General features: G+C 46.1%; 1 protein-coding gene across 1 annotated transcript in view; it reads right to left on the bottom strand.

The window, feature by feature from the left end:
• Positions 1–19,210, bottom strand: part of CDH13 (cadherin 13) — a 1,023,138-nt gene that overhangs the window by 449,229 nt on the left and 554,699 nt on the right. Inside the window, exon 5 of the mRNA XM_068992038.1 lies at positions 15,440–15,592. Coding sequence (XP_068848139.1) covers positions 15,440–15,592 — 153 coding nt within the window. The remainder of the gene's footprint in view (positions 1–15,439; positions 15,593–19,210) is intronic.

Genomic DNA, 19,210 nt, shown 5'->3' with positions numbered 1-19,210 from the left:
ACTATAGTAACAGATCTGTGTTGTTTTAAGCCACCGAACTTGTGATTATATGTTATGGCAGAAACAGGAACCCAAGGAAGGTTATGTAATGCATTGAGTCAATGCCAGGGTTAATGAGGGCAGAGCAAATCCCAGAAAGTAATATTCTCATCATTATCATGGTGGTGGTGGTGATTCTATTAGAGAGAGTAGGGGTTGGCCTCAGGTGTAGCCCAAGCGCAGGACAGCTTGGGCCTGCCTCCAGCTCCCCAAGAGCTGCAATGCTCTGACGGGAAACTTGCTAGGAAAGGGAAGCAAGGATATGCTCTATTCTGTATGGGACATCTGTGCAAAGCCTTTTCCAACCATTACTGAATTTACTCAAGAAGTAGAGTGCAGAAATGTTCAGGCAGCCCCTGGCCTTGATCTGATAGTGGGGATCACAGCATCTCTATGAAAATGCCTCTGGGGAGCCCATCCCAGTGGAGTTCACCTCTGGCCCTGGGGGTCAACCTCTGGTTGGAAATCTTCTGAAAAGGGAAACGTATAAGCTCCCTTTGGGGACTGACTGTGTTTCATCTTCTAGGGATGTCAAAGGACTATGGAGCTGACTATTCCAAGGACCATGAGGGCTCTTCTTGTTCAGGGGTCAGCAAATCTTTAATGGTGGCCAGCAGAAACTCAATACATCTGGTAATTGGCAGAGCTTCACACAACAGAAAGTAAGAAACACTAAACGGGAACTAAGGTGACCTGGGGTCATAATTAGGTTCTGCATCAAAAGTTCAAAAGGAATAGAAAATGCACTCCCACTTGTAAAATGCCAGTTCCCTGGGTTTCGGAGCCTTTAGGACCAGCTGATGAAGACCTTAGCCTTGGGTCTACTACCTTTGCCTGAGGGGCCCCCCAGGTGTTAGCCACCAACTCAACGTGTACCCCAAGCCAGGAGGGTATGATCAACTTTGAAAGAGCACAGGGTTCTCCTCCCGACTTCTTATACGCAAACATCCTCAATCTAGCATATGGTCTAAGCCATCATTTAATGAGGATGTCTTCTCACCTGTCTTGCACTTTACCCCACTTCTGGACCAAGGGTGGGTTTGGCCCCAGATGCAGGCAGGGAATGAGCGCCTACAAGGGACAGAGCACAATCAAGTCCCTTTGCCAAGCATATCATCTTTCCAACCTGGAACCCAAAAGACAGACTTTGCTTAAAGGAGCCCCTTATGCAAATATCTATACCTTCAGAAGACAAAAAGGTAATATGGAAACGGCCTTTGGGCACCTAATGCCTTACTGCAAAAACAAGATAAGCCTTTTTCATAATAAAGATCTTAAAACAGATGCCAATCAAACAAATCAACAGCTAACAGCTCCAGCCAACTATGTTTAATAAATAATTTTGATCTATCCTGCTGATAAACTCACAAAGAAGAAAGAACTAAAAGCATGGAATTTTAAAAGGGAATGTTCTCTTAGCCTGGAGATTGAGCCAAACTAAATGGGAAGGACCAGGCAAACACATAAAGCACTCTCCACCCTCCTTGTGTCGATTTAGAATAAAGGGAGATTTCTGTCTTCCTCTGTCCAGAAGGCAGTTTATCTTTTATCTCTCTCCCCCAGTGCCTGCTAGATAGTGGGTTCTCAACAAATGAATGCCTTTTAAAATTAATTTCTACTTCATGGCAATTTGATTTTCTTGAATAAATATTATCTTCCTGGAATGCAAACTGGGTGTAACTCCCTTGCTTAAAGTCCTCCTAGGCGTCCTTAGAATAAAATCCAAGCTCCTAATCTGCAAGGCCTAGTGGGATTGGGTCTCCCAATTCTTGCTACTTTTTTCACCCAGAGGTATATTGATAACTTTACTATGAGTGTGGATTCAAAACCCAGGTCTTCCAGTGGGGTGGGAGGGGGATGCCGTTAATCTGGTATGTGTCACTCTGACTTCAGAGAACCAGAGACAGGACTCCCTGCTTCTCATTGTCCTCCGCTGGCAAATAGAGCAGTCTGTGCAAAATCCAGATTTGCTTATGTCACTTTTCAGCCTGAAATCCTGTAACATCTACCTGTCACCGAGGGCTATTCCATCTAAGCTCATTCCTTGGCGCTTGGTCCTCCCCTCCTTGCTGCTGCTGCTAAGTCACATCAGTCGTGTCCAACTCTGTGTGACCCCATAGATGGCAGCCCACCAGGCTCCACTGTCCCTGGGATTCTCCAGGCAAGAACACTGGAGTGGGTTGCCATTTCCTTCTCCAATGCATGAAAGTGAAAAGTGAAAGTGAAGTTGCTCAGTCGTGTCTGACTCTTCGCGACCCCATGGACTGCAGCCTACCAAGCTCCTCCATCCATGGGATTTTCCAGCCAACAGTACTGGAGTGGGGTGCCATTGCCTTCTCCTCACTCCTTGCTAGCCAAGTTCATTTCCTGTTTCCCCCAGGAGTCTCACTCTCCCTCATATCCAGAGCTGTCTCAAGCTCTTTTGTGCCCCTTCTGAAACAATCTCCTGCCCTGCCCTCCTCCTGTCACCTGGCTGACTCCTCCTCATTCGTCAGCACTTGCTTTGACTGCAATACCATAGAAGGTTGTTCCTGGCCCTGCCCTTGTCCCATGGTGGTGTAGATGTCTTATTACTAATCCTCCCCAGCTAAACCAAGACCTTCTCAAGGACAGGGACATATCCCACCCTGTTGTGACCTATTCAAAACTGGCAAACATCTGAGTGAACAAACCAGGCCCTCTAAGAGGCCAGCTCCGTGCTGGCACCTCCAGAGCTCCATGCTGGCACCTCCAGAGCTCCACGCTGGCACCTCCAGAGCTCTGTGCTGGCACCTCCAGAGTTCCATGCTGGCACCTCCAGGGCATGACATGTAGGGTCTGTCCTGTGCCTTGTAGGATGCTAAGCAATATCTCTCCCCTTGACCCACTAGATGCCAGTAGCACCAAGTTAGGATGACCAAAAATGGTCCAGGCATTGCCAGAAGTCCCCTGGATGGCACAATCATCTGGATGAGAGCTCCTGACGCCAAGGACACTGAGAGGGAAGGACAGCATTTCTGCCTTCAGACCTTCCATCAGGTTTTCCCCAAATGTCAACTCTGGGTGAGGCCTGCTTGGGTCATGTGGCTGCTTCCATCACTCTCTGCATCTTTAATCTGCTCCATTTTTATTCCCAGCATGTATAATCGCCTGCTGTGTTCCATACACACTAATGTCTATGTATTGACAGAGTTCCATGAAACAGAAACTTGGTGGTAATTTGCTCCTCTTTCCCCAGGATGTGAGACAATGACTGGTGCGAGTTAAGCATGGATGTCTGCCGATTAAATCAATATTGCATTTGGTCTGAATCATGCTTGATGGGGCTGTGGGATGCGAGCTGGCCTTGGTGTGTGCACATCCTTTTGGCAGTCCAGGTCGCCTGTCCATAAATGCTGTCCATTTTCCTGCACTGCTCTTGCTGGGAGAGAAAGCACAGCTTGCGGAAGATTAGCCTTCATCATGTTCTCCTTTCCATCTTGGGATTTTGCTCAGAGATTCACTCCATTTCAAATCTCTAATTGCTGCAGTCTATTTCAATTAGACTTTAAGCCGGCGGGCTGGCCAGAATGGAGGTGGACAACCTAGAGGGTGGCAGCTCCCTGGCCCCAGTGAGGACATGGGTCGCCTGTCCACTTGTTCCCTGTCACAGGATTCGGGGTCCTCACCTCCTTAAGAGGGATTGAGCCCCATTACAACAGTATTCCAGGGATTTCCCGGGAAAACCAAAGCTGACTTTGTAAGTGCCTCCTGGTCAGTGTTAACTTCTTCTTCCCTCATCTGGGCGACCATGGGAGCCTCATCATGGTGATCCACCCCCTAATCACCAGCCCTTCCATGCCAAGCTGCTGTGGGAGTCTCTGGGCAGAGGATGGCTTGCTTTATTTATTTTTTTAATTTATTTAATTGGAGATTAATTACTTTACAATATTATAGTCGGACACGACTGAGCGACTTTACTTTCACTTTTCACTTTCATGCACTGGAGAAGGAAATGGCAACTCACTCCAGTGTTCTTGCCTGGAGAATCCCATGGATGGCGAAGCCTGGTGGGCTGCCGTCTATGGGGTCACACAGAGTCAGACATGACTGAAGAGACTTAGCAGCAGCAGTGGTTTTGCCACACATTGACATGAATCAGCCATGGGTGTACATCTGTTCCCCGTCCTGAACCCCCTCCCACTTCCCTCCCCACCCCATCAGTTCGGGGCTGGTGCACTGGGATGACCCTGAGGGATGGCTTGCTTTAGAATCGTGTCATCCTTTGTCAGTTGGCCTCACAGTAGTGCTTGAACCTGGAATCTTACCCAGTTTTTTGTCATTGATTTAATTAGCTTCTGGCCTTCACCTTCAATTTTGCACAGTATCTCATAAAAAAATAATTTTCCATCATTTTCAGCCCTTTAACCCCAAAGTGTCAAGCCCACTTTAAGGAGCCAGAAGAGGAGGCCGGCCTGTTTTCATCATCTCCTTTGCTCCTTCCTCCTCTTAGCCCCTGCCCATGACAAACACCTCCTTCCTTCTCCCCCACCACCCTGCTCATTTTTACAAAATGGGGGAAAAAGCCCAGTATGCTTATTGATGTTGAAAATAGATGAAGATTGGGTAGTAAAAGCTAGAATGGGTGTCTTATCTGTGTTTGCAAAATCTAGTCCCAGGGGTTGAGGGCAGCCACAATGCCTGCTTTGGAGGGATAACAGCGGCAGCACTTTTTTTTTTTTTTTTCTTTTAGTACTGAGCGTCAAAACCATTGGTTAATTATTGAGCTTGCTCTTGTAAATTTAGCAGGTTAGATAAAATGGGTCTAAAAGATCTTGCAGTCCTGATATTTTGTGGTTCTTCAGCATCTTGTGGGGCGGGGAAGCCCCCAACTCATTTGAAAAACAGCTATAAGGAAATAGATGTGGTTGTAGCTAGATAACTAAGACAAACACATAAACAAGAAAGAGAAAAAGAAAAGTTGATCCTCAGACATTTATTCATCCTATAAACATTTGGTGGGTCCATGCTGTGTGGGCCAGGTGCCGGGGGATGAGAAAGTTGAGGAAGGAATGTGGGGTTCTCTCTCTTCTCAAGACTGAAGCTGAACTTCTTCTGAGGAGTTTGTGCTAATGAAGTTTAGAAAATACGTTTCTGTAGCCTCGAGTGAGGAAGCGGCTTTGCTTAGTGGACCAAATAAGTAATCAGTCAGGAGCGACCTGGTGGTCTAATCCACGCACGTGGCTGCTGTGGGATGTCGGGCAACCTCTTCATGCCTCAGTTTCACCAGGTGCGCCTGGCAGATAAGGCCAGGTCGCAAAATGAGGTGCTTGGAAACGTGAAGAACCAATTGGAAAAGAGTCGAACGGAGATGCTCGGAGGTACTGGCATGGGGAGACGCTGAAAGCAAATCCTGAATTATTTTTTTCTAAAGGGAGTCGGAAGACAATCCATTTATTTATCTATCAAATTGTGTTTCTCTACACTTTAATTGTTTAAGTACTTGTGTCAAAAGAGACGTAAGAAAGGCATTCATTTCAGATATTCATTCAGTGAAGCAGTTGGTTGAAGGAGATCAGATTTTTGAATCTCGCCTACTGTGTCATTAACCCCAACCCTAGTGATGAATAAACTGGGGTGTCAACGAGTTGTTTCAACTCCATGGTTCTCAAATGTGGCTTCACAGAGGAAACACCTGGAGAGTTTGATAAACAGACTGATGTTTGGTCCCACTCCAACGCATTCTAATTGGTTTGTAGTGCAGCTTGGGCAGCTGCTGCTGCTGCTGCTGCTGCTGCTAAGTCGCTTCAGTCGTGTCTGACTCTGTGCGACCCCATAGACGGCAGCCCACCAGGCTCCTCCGTCCCTAGGGTATTTTAAAAGCTCTCCAGGTGATTTTTTTTTAAGTGGAGCAAAGTCTGAGAACCACAAAAAACTTACTCAAGATTACAGATCTTGTGTGGCAGAAAAGCTAGTTCTACTGAGCCCAGGGCCAGCTTCATCCTGTCAGGGATTATTTTTGCCTGTACTGGCTAAAATCTTCTAAAGACACTTTCATCTCTGGCCTAAAAGGTTGGTTTCGGAGAAATAAGCAAAGGCTCGGTAACATGGTATTATGTTTAACAGCCATCCAAAGTTGAGAGAAGAGAGAGCAAAGCAGCCTGGGACAAATTTGTCCACTCTCAAAAGCCATTAAGGAAATAAAAACAAAGGCAATTTTGAAGAGTGTGGGCTGGATTGAGAGGGCTTTCACATGGCATACTAGGGCACCTGGAGAAATAAGCACCTTTCAGGCACAAACCCATGACCCCAGGAGCACTGCGATGGGACTGGCTCAAAGGCCACCTTCACTGAAGCAAATTAACAAGCCGCCTTCCCTGAGGTTAATTCTTGGCGTATTTAGACCTGGGCTTCTCAGACACCTGCCGCATCAGAGGCACCCGCAGGGCTTGTCAGGTCTGAGCAGGAGCCTGAGAATCTGCACTTCTACCAGGCTCCCAGGTGATGCTCCTGGTCCGGGCGCCATGCTTTGAAAACCATCCATTTGGCTGGTTCCATTCTCCGGAGTAACACGCGGTGCTGCTGACGCCCAGCCATTGGACTGCTCGCTGGATGTTTAGTCACTGAATGTCGGCTTTCACCTCTATCTCCCCTGCAGGGAGCCCCAGCTACAAAATGATACGTGAAGCGACAGCTCCCAATTCCGGAACACTCAGTAAGAGCCTGTACAGTGTGCTATGTGTACACACCCCGCTCACCACCTGCAATACCAATGGGAGATGATCCTGCAATCTCACCCTCAGTCTAAAGATGAGAAACAGTTGAGAAGAAAATAACTTGCCAAAGGTGATACAGTATCAGGACAAACCATGAAATGGCTGATATTCACCCTTCTTTCAACTATAAAAATGACAATTTCATATGGTTCCTCTGATAGCAGAGTATAACCTCAGTAGGTCTGATTGCAAAGCCTGAGCTTTCAACTCAAGTTCTCTGTCTCCTCCCAATTAGGACTCTTTTGCAAGCCACGTGTCTTATTGATCAATAGGACTGAAGTATGGAGACGAGTTAAGAGCATAGGTGTGAAGCCAGCTCTCTGAGCAAATACTGGCCCTCAACTAGGTGTGACTGTCACTGACTGCCTCTCACCCACAATAAACTGTTCTGGCGGCATGGCTGACCCCATAGGTGGCAGCTCCCACCCCAGGCCCCTTGCTAGCTCAGCTGGAGTGCTTCAGATGACAGAGGTTCTTCTCTACACACATCCTAGCATGAGATTCAGTGAGGGAATGAAAGACACAGGCAGTGGCTCTGCTTTGGGGATCTGAGGTTCCAGAAAGCATGGGATCAGAGTCATCCAGGATTTCAGGGCTGCCAAGGCAGAGTCTCTACCACCCAGTTCTGAGCATCACAGGAGCACGGTGACAGGAAGAGGTGGCAGCCATGATGGCTCCTCTAGAACAGTCAGTGGTTATTGGCTGGGGGCACTTTTGCCCCTATGGGATGATTGGCAGTATCTGGAGACATTTTTGATTGTCAAGACTGGGATGGGGGGATACTATTGTCATCTATTAGTAAGAGGCCATGTGTGTTTCTAAACACCCTGTGATGCACAGCCCCCATAACAAAGCATCATCCAGCCCTAGATGTCAACAGTGCCAAGACTGAGAACCCTTACACCACAGCTGTATCATAAACGGCTGGGTATTTCCTGTAGCACCAGGTTCCAGTATTTTGCATGCAAACCAGGTTGTTGGGTCTTTTTGGCAATTCTATAAACTACCCGTTGTTGTTTAGTCGCTGAGTCATGTCCGACTCTTTTGTGACCCCATGGACTGTAAGCCTGCTAGGCTCCTCTGTACATGGGATATCTAGGCAAGAATACTGCAGTGGGTTGCCGTCTCCTTCTCCAGGGGGTCTTCCCAACCCAGGGACTGAACCTGCATCTCCTGCTTGGCAGGGGGGTCCATTACCACTGAGCCACCTGGGAAGCCCCAAGCTACCTATGCTCTTAAATAAATCCCCTTCTTGGTATATTAGTCGGAGGGGATTCTGTTGACTGCTATCAAGAGTCCTACCTTAAAAAGTCAGCCATGGGGAAGACGAGACTAGAGAATGAAGAAAGAAGTAGCTTGTCCCCACAGTTGAGGGTTGGGGGAGCATTTAAGTACAAATATTATCCAGGGCAGCAAAAGTCTACCACGGTAAAGTGTATCACCCATGTACAGCATGGACATTGTTATAAGAAGGCTAACCACCCCAGTGACTCCCTAATCTGGGTAAATCTTCATCTCCCAATTGTCTTACCATCGCTTGTGTTGTGATACACTATTTCCACATAACAGCAGCATTTTTCACCTTAATGTATTTTCTGATAAACTGTCATGTGGATTAGAATCGGGGTGGAGTCATGAATGAAGGGAAACACGGGAGCAAGAATACCCTCTGTCTGTCTGGTATTTTCCAGTTTCACAGTAATACTCCTACTTACGAAGTCAAAACTTATCCAAGAAATTGGCTCAAACGAGAGCACGTTATATCCCAGAAAATGTGAACAAATTTTCAGAAGGACACAATGAAATCCTACTCAGTCTCTGAGGCCAAGAACACAGATGGTTCCTGTTACCAGTTCTGTAGTTGAGAATGATAACCGTGTTAAGCTCACCTTTAAAAAGATCAAATGAGATCACTTAGGTATTTGGCACAGAGCCTTGGCACATTCAATAAATGTTAACATCTACATTAAACAATAATATATCTTGAGAACCACTTTGGCCCTCAGCTAACACATCAGTAATGACAAGATAATAAACCAGTTTCAGGTTTGTGTGTGTACAACCCTAGAGAGTTCTTGGGGACTTAGTAGGTCCTCAGGAAATTTCGGTTCTTTCCCTCTCTTCAGGTGCTCCCCTCTTTTCCCGTTCAACCCTGACACCCCAGCCCTTGCTGGATCTCCCACAGTGGACAGCAGAGGAGGTGAGGGTCTCTTGACCATGATGCCGGTCCCCGACCACGGGCCTGCTTCCCGTTTCCCTTTCAGCCACTGCTGGGCCCCACCCCACCCCCCACCTCCCTAATGGACTCTGTCTCCCACCCCACTCCTGTCCTTCTGTATTGACAAATTTGCAGCCAGCAGATTATAGTCACAGTGTGAGGGAATCATTACCACCTGCTAATATTTTTATAGAATTTCATAAACTTGATCATTCATGAATCACTTACAGTACTTTATTCCAATGAAGAGTTCACAAATCACTCAAACACTGGCAAAATGCATAATAATGAGTAATATTTCAGGAGGCTTTGCATTAATATGTCAGCCTCCAATACTTGCAAGAGCTAAATTATTCTGCCAGGTGCCACTTCGTGTCCGAAGCATAGAAAGCCCTATGGGGGCTGCAGTAGGGAGGGTGGGCAGGAGGCAGAGGGCCTCGGGAAAAGATATTGAAAGCATTTAAGAAGAAGTAGATCATTCAGCAAGTCAAGTTCCCTTTAAATACTTGGAGTTCCTGGGAAAGAGGCCTAGGAATTTGCAGACTAGACACCAGAGTCTAGTTGCGGGTAAAAGAGAAAGAAGTGATTCTTAGTAACTGAAAATGCAGGGCTTTGGAGGTGGACAGAAACAGACAGAGTTCCCAGATTCTGTACACACCGGCTGGGAGACCATGAAAAAGTTACTTAACAGTTATCTGGTTATCTGTAAAATGGTGTTAACACCTACTTTTGAAGTCTCTTGTGTGAAATGGATTGAGTAAGAGAATGTATATGAGTTGTTTAGCACAATATCAGCTGTGTAGAGTTCAATAAACAGCTTCAGTGATCATACACACCCAGGGACCCAAGGACAAACTTATCCCAGATCATTTCTCGTCACGCAAATCTCCGAGGTTTACTTAATGATGCTTTCTTGTTGAATTTGGGACGTGTTAGCATCTTGCAAGTAAACAGCATTTACCTTTAAAATGAATAACAACAACCACATTGAAGCAATTGTAATGGCAATCCATTCACCCACATGCTCTCTGCTTTTTAAACTTGCAGGAGGGGAAAGTAAAACACGGGCATTGGAGACCTCGGATTCTGCTCTTTGAAGAAGGAAGTAGGTTTGCAACCACCACAATAACCATCAGGGACATGATGGATCCAACTGCACTAGTAAGACAGTAAATCATTTCTAAACAGCTGCTTGAAATGAACCAGATTTGCAACAGTGTTGTGCCCAAAGTATATTAAGAAGAGAGGAACCCAGTTCTCATAAAATCCAGAAATAGGAGAGACATCAAGACGGGAAGAAAACAGGACAAAGTCTAGATTGAAGAGCGAATGAAACTGGAGGGGGGGGGGGGACCTGGCATTAGAAACTGGGCCATTGCGAGACTGGTGAAGAGAGGCTCAAGCCCAGGCCACTGTTCGCCACTAGCACACACGGTCTTGCACAGGAGGAAACCAAGCCACACAATGAACATGGCACAGCTCCCTGAAATATCACCTGTACACAAACAAAGCCTAGGCATTAAAATGAGAGCTACATGAGGGCAGGGAACCTGGTGTGTCTGGTTTCCCACTCTATTCCTCACCCTGCTGGTCTTCAATGGAATATACTTAGAATGAATGACTCAATGAATTAGGTCACATGCCGTGGAGTACATTATGAAATTACGAATAAACTCAAGATTATCTAAGAGAAGTTCACACTTGAGATGAGAAGGCTGGGCCACAACTCACAGCTCCAGAGACCATGGAGCTTTCATTCACCTCCTGTGCTTTCCCCATGACTAATTCTCACATATGGTGAGACCATGCTTACTATGTTCCTGGTACTCTTTCAAATGCTTGACATGCATTAACTCCTTTAGCCGCTTCATTCTATGAGATCATTATTATTGTTCCCATTTCACAGATGAGAAAATTGAGGTAGATTGTCTGCTCAAGCTCCCATCAGTTCAGTTCAGTCGCTCAGTCGTGTCCGACTCTTTGTGACCCCATGAATCGCAGCACGCCAGGCCTCCCCGTCCATCACCAACTCCCGGAGTTCACGCAGACCCACGTCCATTGAGTCAGTGATGCCATCCAGCCATTTCATCCTCTGTTGTCCCCTTCTCATCCTGCCCCCAATCCTTCCCAGCATCAGAGTCTTTTCCAATGAGTCAACTCTTCGCATGAGGTGGCCAAAGTACTGGAGTTTCAGCTTTAGCATCATTCCTTCCAAAGAAATCCCAGGGCTGATCTCCTTCAGAATGGACTGGTTGGATCTCCTTGCAGTCCAAGGGACTCTCAAGAGTCTTCTCCAACACCACAGTTCAAAAGCATCAATTCTTCGGCGCTCAGCTTTCTTCATGGTCCAACTCTCACATCCATACATGACCACTGGAAAAACCATAGCCTTGACTAGACGGACCTTTGTTGGCAAAGTAATGTCTCTGCTTTTCAATATGCTATCTAGGTTGGTCATAACTTTTCTTCCAAGGAGTAAGCGTTTTTTAATTTCATGGCTGCAGTCACCATCTGCAGTGATTTTGGAGCCCCAAAAAATAAAGTCTGACACTGTTTCCCCATCTATACCCATGAAGTGATGGGACCGGATGCCATGATCTTCGTTTTCTGAACGTTGAGCTTTAAGCCAACTTTTTTACTCTCCTCTCTCACTTTCATCAAGAGGCTTTTTAGTTCCTCTTCACTTTGGATAGCTAGTTGTAAAAACTGTGCTTTAATTCAGCCAACATGGCTACATGCAAAACTATGTTTTTAACTGCTATAGGCTACCTGACCTCACTTTAAGGAAAAATATGAGAATCTATGTGCTACAGACCAGACTTCATTTTACTAGCTGTTTGCAATTATTAGTTAACAAAAACTAGTAACTTTATCTTTTATAATCGTTAAAAGTGCTAGTAACTATCCCCACTTTATGGATGAGAATCACAAGATCAGAGAAGGTAAGTGGGTTGCCCAAGATCACACAGCTCACTAAGTAGCAGTGCCGAGACGAACAATTTTCTGATTCCAGAGCCACTGATATTAATCACTATTATCATTTAGATAAAGGATTCCCTGGTGGCTCGGATGGTAAAGAGTCTGTGCAATGCAGGAGACCTGCGTTTGATCCCTGGGTTGGGAAGATCCCCTGGAGAAGGAAATGGCAATCCATTCCAGTATTCTTGCCTGGGAAATCCCATGGATGGAGGAGCCTGGTGGGCTACAGTCCATGGGGTCACAAAGAGCCAAACATGATTGAGCAACTTCACTTTCATCATTTAGATAAAACTAAAAATGAGCTAATTAAAAAAAAAAAGGTGGGGTTTTCATTCAACCCTCCTTTGGATACGCTATGAGCATTAGGAAAGGGATGTCGTCTCCCTGTGGATGCAGCTCTGAACGCAGTGTGGCTTTTGGAGAATAAGCGGGGGGGCTGAGTCAGGCCTTTCTCATCCTTCAGCCATTCTCCTCCGCCTTGTGCAGTGAGATCCCTGCACAGCCGTACCTGACAGCCCTGTGCTCAGCTTGTGGAAGCCAGAGGAAAGAGACACCTCATGAATCAAAAATTCTCCTTAAAGAAGTCTCTGACTGGGACCCTTGACAACATCAAAACCAAGCCAGCTGACTGACCAGAGGCCACCTTCTCATCACTCCCGATTAGTCCTTGAATGTTGGTGTTCGAGTTTTTCCCGTGGTGACTGCCCTAAGGTATCTTTCCCTCACTGTCCCCAGTGATCAAGGTCATTGCCATCCAAGGAGAATACCCACACTGAGGTGGGCCCCTGTTTATGGAAACCCAGAAATCTCTCTATGAATGTGGAACTTTGACATTTTTGAAACCAATTTTGGATCCCACAAACAACAGACAGGATCAGTTAGCCAAGCATGCACCTAAACTCTCACTCAGCTCTTAAACTAGCTCCTAAGGGGTCACTTTAAAAAGGGATCGTTCAGCCTCTCATTTACCAATTCTTACTCCCGGCAACCAGCTTTTTCCAGTTTCTCTGATTCATGCTAGTCCTATTTCCAGGCTACAGAACACTGCCAAGAAGACTTCTGCCCCTTTACTCTTTGTCTTATACCCCTTCCATCTCCTAGGAAATTCTAGAGCTCAGCTTCCTCCAGGAATCTTTCTTTAATACTTAGAAGAGGGGCAGAAAATATGGTATTTGGTTCCTGTGAGGACAGAAAGGAAAAACCACAAGCCTGTTGTCTATGTCAACCTTCTCACAGTTGAAGGCAGGAAACTGATGTTAAAAACTTGGGGAACTTCACAAAAAAATTAAATCGTCTTATAGAAGAAAATGAATAAAAGCAGCTTTAATTTACTGAATGCCTGCTAAGTGCTGGGTATTGTGCTAAGAATTTGTAAAGATAATTGTATTCCATTTCATACAATACTTAGACATCCTGATATTATCCCCACTTTGTGGAAGAGAATCACAAGATCCTCAGAGAGGGTGAATGGGTCACCCAAGATAAAAACAGCACAGTCAACAGCAGCGCTGAGACCTGAATGGCAATTTGCTGACCCCAGAGCTCTGGATCCCTGTGCTATGAAATTATGAAATGTATCATGTCTTTCGTTCCATGTGTCTGAAAATTAATAGATATTCCCATGATAGGCAGGGAAAAAGAAGAGGGAATTTACCAACAGTCTGCCGCTGGCTTGTCCTGCAGCAGCTGGACATTGACAGCTGCCAGGTCACCTGGGGTTACCAGCAAGTCTGGCTGGACCTGGGAATTTCAGAGGGTGCCAACATTCAATTTCTACAACAACCAGATTCCCCAAGGGTGTACACTGAAGATGCACCGGTCACCCTTTGGTGTCCTCTGAAGGATGGTACCCCTGCAGATGCTCATGGCATCTGCCTTTTGGCGACACTTCTGAGAGGGAGGTCCTCCCAGGACTGTGGGCCCTGGACCACAATGCTCAGCATGAGGCTGGATGGGCCTTCCCCCCATCCCCGCTGCCTTGTATTTGTCCAGCATTTCAGTGCCTCAAGTGTGATCCTCACTGGAAACCCACAGCACTCCTGTTGGTAGGTAGGCAAGTGCTGTCTGCATTTTATGGACAAAAACCTGAGGACTGACACCTACATGGTCTTCCCAAGGTCAGTATCTCACGGTAACAGAGGAGGCTACACCCAGGGGGTCAATTCCCCAGCCAGAGCACTTGACTCTCCAGCGCAATGTCCCTCCACTCTCTGTCCTTAGGAAAGGAGGGAAGAGGAGGTCATGTTGTTGAAGTGGGATTGGCATGCTCTTACATGGTGTTTTGACGAAGATGAATGCCAAGCCCAGGCCTAGAAACGTGCCCCTCCATCCTCCCCGAATCTAATCCAGGGAGACACATGTATGATGGGCAACGGCCTGGAAAGCAGACACTGGTGGCTGGGCCTTATTCCCAAGTACCTGCTTCCAGCTCAGTGCACTGCATCCTGCTGAGAGCCTTCCCTGAAAATGGCTGGGAATTCTGTCTCATTCCTCAAAAAATGAGCTACTACCCCCAGAGGCTTGGTCCTTAACACAGCTGTGAGAACGGGATTCTTGGGGGTGTGGCAGAGAGGCGATAGGAGGGACCCATAGCCTACATAAGATCTGATGCTCACCCAATATCTTCATGGAGCTACTTTGCTCTCTGAATCTTGGATGAGTGTCAACTTCTGAAACTATCTTTTACAAATAGGCTTTTGTTTCTCCATATAAAAGCAAAGCAAGTGCATTGTAGAAAAATCAGAAAGAAAAAACCAGAAAATATCAGTAACACCAAATACAGCCACTAAGACTTTGATTTTCCTCTATCATGCTTCTTCACAAACACGTACCCATCACGATATGTGTAAACACTCCATCTGTAATGAGGACACCATATGTGCTGGTGTGTCTGTTTCATTCAATCTCTTGAAAATCTCCCATGTAACTAGAACTTCTTCAAAAATATTTTAAATGGTTGTAGAAAGCTTCCTTGCAAAATTGTGCCATAGTTTAACCATTATATATTGCTGAATATTTAGCAACTGTTTCCATTTTAAGGATTGTGTCCTGCTATAACATCATGGTACAAAAGTCTGACTGAATTCCCCCCTATTTCCTTAGGATGGATTTCTCTAAGTAGAATGAGCAGGTCCAAGGGTTTATTCTTTTTACAGCTCTTCATTATCAAGCTGGTTTCTGGAAAACCAACATTAACGTAGAGTTTCTGACCTCCTCTGAGATCCCCCAGGGGCCCCTTCTTGGTTTTTCATGCCCAAAGTTTTATGCAAACCTGGAGGGCTCTACTGATGAGACAGGGGCCCTCATTGCTGCTTGTCAGGGTTCAATGCCACTCGGCTCCCACAGAGACACACTTAAAGCCGTGCAGCCCCGGGTTTGATGAAGCACAGAAATAATGAGCTCAGTGGGAGGAAAGCAGTCTCTGAAAGACACGTCTCCGTGTGGGGGATGGGCACTCGGGGGTACTCACTTGATAGGTAGCGATGGTTTCTCTGTCCAAGTTCCGTGTCACAGAGACACTACCCGTGTTCTCATTGATTCTGAAAATTCCTTTAGGCTCTTGATCCACTCCCTTTCCAGTGAGCCGGAACTTGGACCCTTCCGGTCTGTCACTATCGACTACCTGGTCAGAGAAACAGAGCGACATTTACGGTTCTGGCTGGAAAGCATAGAGAAAGCACGGGGCTAACACACCGCAGTGGCCAGTCCACCAGCCACAGGGGCCAACGCGGAGGCGCTGGATGAGCTCGACCACAGCCGCATCACCAAAACGAGTGCCATCGGCGTAACGCCTTCCATCCTGACGTGCACGTCTCTGCAGGTTTCAGCTGGGAAAGCGTACCAGCCCTGGGGGGACATTTAGTGATGGATCTGGAGGCAAGCAACTTCATCAACTTCAAGGCTGGACATTTATATTATCTTTAACTCCTAGGAAACAGACTTTTTCCTACAAGTAAGACCAAATAAGCAATGGAAAACACTGGACAGTCCTATACTAGGCAGGCATCAATCAGGATTCTAGGTGTTCACAGGGGTCCAGTCACCAGCAGCACCACCTACACCCTTGCTTCTACCAGGTATTCGATACTAGGCATGGTGCTGGGAAGGCATTTTACATGAAAAAAAATTTTTTTAACTCTGACAACAACGCTAGGGGCAGGGAACATTATTATTCATACTTAATGAGTGAAATCAGTGAGACTCAGAGAGATTAAGCAAACTTGTCACAGTTATTAAAGAAACAAGGAGAGTATTCAGAAGCCATCTTCCATGTCTCTAGACGCACAGCTCTGCAGCATTGCTGTGTCTGGATTTACTTCAAGGGAATTCCCTATTGGTAGTCGGCCTTGATTAGACATTTAAAGAATAAATTGAAAAGGTAAAGATATAGGAAAGCAATGCCAGGCAGACAGAGCAACATAGACAGGCAACAGGCAGGTGAGAGAGCTTAGAAAATTCAGAACGGCTTGAGAAGGGGTGAGGTTGAGAGGTATATTAGGAACCAAACTATGCTGCTTTGTTTTGATGTCATCTGAAAGTATCCAAAACCATTATTTGCATAGGTTAGTTCTAAAGTTTTACCAAGTATTCATGTATATGTAATTTTCCATCGATACCTGTAAACAAATTTGATTATAACATTTTAAAGGTCACAAACAGACATTCAGAACATACAGATAAAAGAAAGCTAATACTGATCTGGCTGCCATCAATTTACAGCTAAACAAGTACCTACTGGGCTGTGGTCAACTGAGCTTGGAGGGTTTGGGTGGCTGAACCAGAAACGTGCCTTCTAGTGGAATGAGGAAGAGGTGTGGTGGTGGGGGCGGGGAGTGCGTTTCCGGGACCACCATGCCTGCAATTCTGATGGCTGCCACCAGGTGGCAGTGGAGCCTAAGGCAGCATGAGCCTTGCGCTAAGGCTCCTCTGCCAGGACTGGAGTAGGAGCACAGTCCATATGGCAGTACAGGTTTTTCATTTTTTTTCCCCCCTGATTTAAGATATTCTTTATTAAAATACAGTGAGTGTTCTGATTAAACATCAATTACCTCTGTTTGCATTTTTTAAATTAACAGAAAATATCATCCAAAGCAAGACTAAAAATAAGGTATGTGATATCTTCTGATGAAAAGAATTTTCACTGTCACTGCTTGACTAGATTTAATCCAAATGACATTATCCCCACTGCTTGGAAGCTCCACGAGGTCAACAGCCTCAGCATATCGGGCTCGCCACTGGATCCCAGTGCCTGGCAACGTGCCTGGCATACAGTGGAACCAAGGCCAATATCTGTTTAATGAGGAGCTCAATGATTAGACAAACATATGTCCCCATCCTGGCTCAGCCAATGATCAGCCTGTGGCCTTGAACGTCATTCTTTGCCTCTTTGGCTCTTGATATCCTTATCTGTAAACTGAGGATAATGCCACTTATTTCCTAGGGTTGGATGAGATAGTATGTGCAAAATACACTCCTGGCACATAGAAGGGGCTCAATAAACCGGAGTTAACAATTAGAGTATTAAGATAAGACATGGGTTCGATCCCTGATCTGGGAAGATCCTCTGGAGCAGGAGACGGCAACCCACTCCAGTATTCTCGCCTGGAAAATCCTGTTGATAGAGGAGCCTGACAGGCTACAGTCCATGGGGTTGCAAAGAGCTGGAGACGACTAAGGGACTGAACAACAACAACAAATTATGCTGTTGTTAACAGGTAAGACTGACACCTCCAGGCATAAAACACAACTTAGCTACAATATTAAAAAAAAAAAATCCCTTTCTAAGGGAGCACATTTCCTTTTCAAAAACAAAACTCACGAAAGTCTCTGGTTTCAGGAGAGAAGTGTTCTGAAGGAAGATTTACTGTGGGAATGGACAATTCTGTTTCTTTATCTCTTATATATTTGCAGTAGTTCCCCTCCCCCTCTTACCACTTTGGCCCAAATACGGATTAGAACCTCTTCCTTCTGCTACCCTACACATGAACTGGTCCTCTCCAAAGACTTCTGTTGGAAAAAAGGCTGGATCTCTTTGCTATCTCCCTTCCAGACTTATTTTAAACACAAAACACTATTGGGAACTCTTAAAAACCTGTTTTCTAGAATGCCAGTAAAGCAAAGTTGGCATTTCTCCAAGTTCCACACTTCCATGAGTTTCAAAGGACTCCAGGGCTTAGAGAAACTTTGGAGAATAAAGCATGGAAGTGGGTGTCGTTCTCCAGGGAAAAGATGGGAGTCTGGGCTCAATTTAGATTTAGGAATTACCCACCAGCTCTCTGGCTTCTTAGTCCCCAGGTGGGGCTTCAGAGAGACCCTGGTCCACTCCAGCCTGAGCTAGAGAGATAGGAGGTATGCAATGGCCACAAAAGAGGCCTCAGCCACACACCAAAGTAAGTCAGGTGGGTTTCCAGATGACCTTTATTATACTAGGTAAACTCCTAAGATTTGTCCAAGTGCTACTGCAGGGCTGTGGTCCCCAAGGCTGTGGACCTTTTCCTGACGTTTAAAGTGATGGAATGTAAGAAATCCAGTGCACTCCTGCCCAGAACAAATCCTGCCATGAGTCTCTGCTCCTGCAGCAGCTGTTCACACCCATTATACCACATAGGAGGGCTTCACAATTAGCTGGTCTTTCCTATTATTCTCTGTAATTCAACACTTCTTTTCACAGTGGGATGTTTTTTCCTTATTCTCTGAGTTGGAATGAAAAAAAAAATAGCTAGATATGAGAAAGAACTTGGACCCTGGGTGCCAACTCTCTGAGAAGCGTGTGTAAATAGCTCACAGGTCCTGCTGCATACCTGGGCAAAGCCACTTCCACAGCAGCAGCAGGGGTTGCTGGCATGCCAGCTGTGCCAGGAGTTGGGGGCATGGCTCAGGTGGGACCAGAGTCTTCTGCACCCTGCGAAGGGCAGGAAATGCAGGGGCTTGGAGCAGCCAGTGCTGCTTGCTCTGAGTTTCAAAGGGCATCCTCATTGCCTACTTCCTACAGAATGTGGCACATTACAGACAAAGCCAGAGCCTGCTAGGAATCCCATTCCCACATCCATTCTCTGTTGCAAGGGGCCTATGGTACCAAGCCATATGTGTTTCAAAGATACTCTGTGAATTTAAATACACATTTATGTACTCATAGACTATATAGCCGGAGAAGGTGATGGCACCCTACTCCAGTACTCTTGCCTGGAAAACCCTATGGACGGAGGAGCCTGGTAGGCTGCAGTCCATGGGATCGCGAAGA

Source organism: Capricornis sumatraensis, chromosome 20 (assembly GCF_032405125.1).
Source record: "Capricornis sumatraensis isolate serow.1 chromosome 20, serow.2, whole genome shotgun sequence".
NCBI classification, from domain to species: domain Eukaryota; kingdom Metazoa; phylum Chordata; class Mammalia; order Artiodactyla; family Bovidae; genus Capricornis; species Capricornis sumatraensis.
Note: the sequence above shows the minus strand (reverse complement) of the source record. Positions and strands in the feature narration are given on the sequence as shown.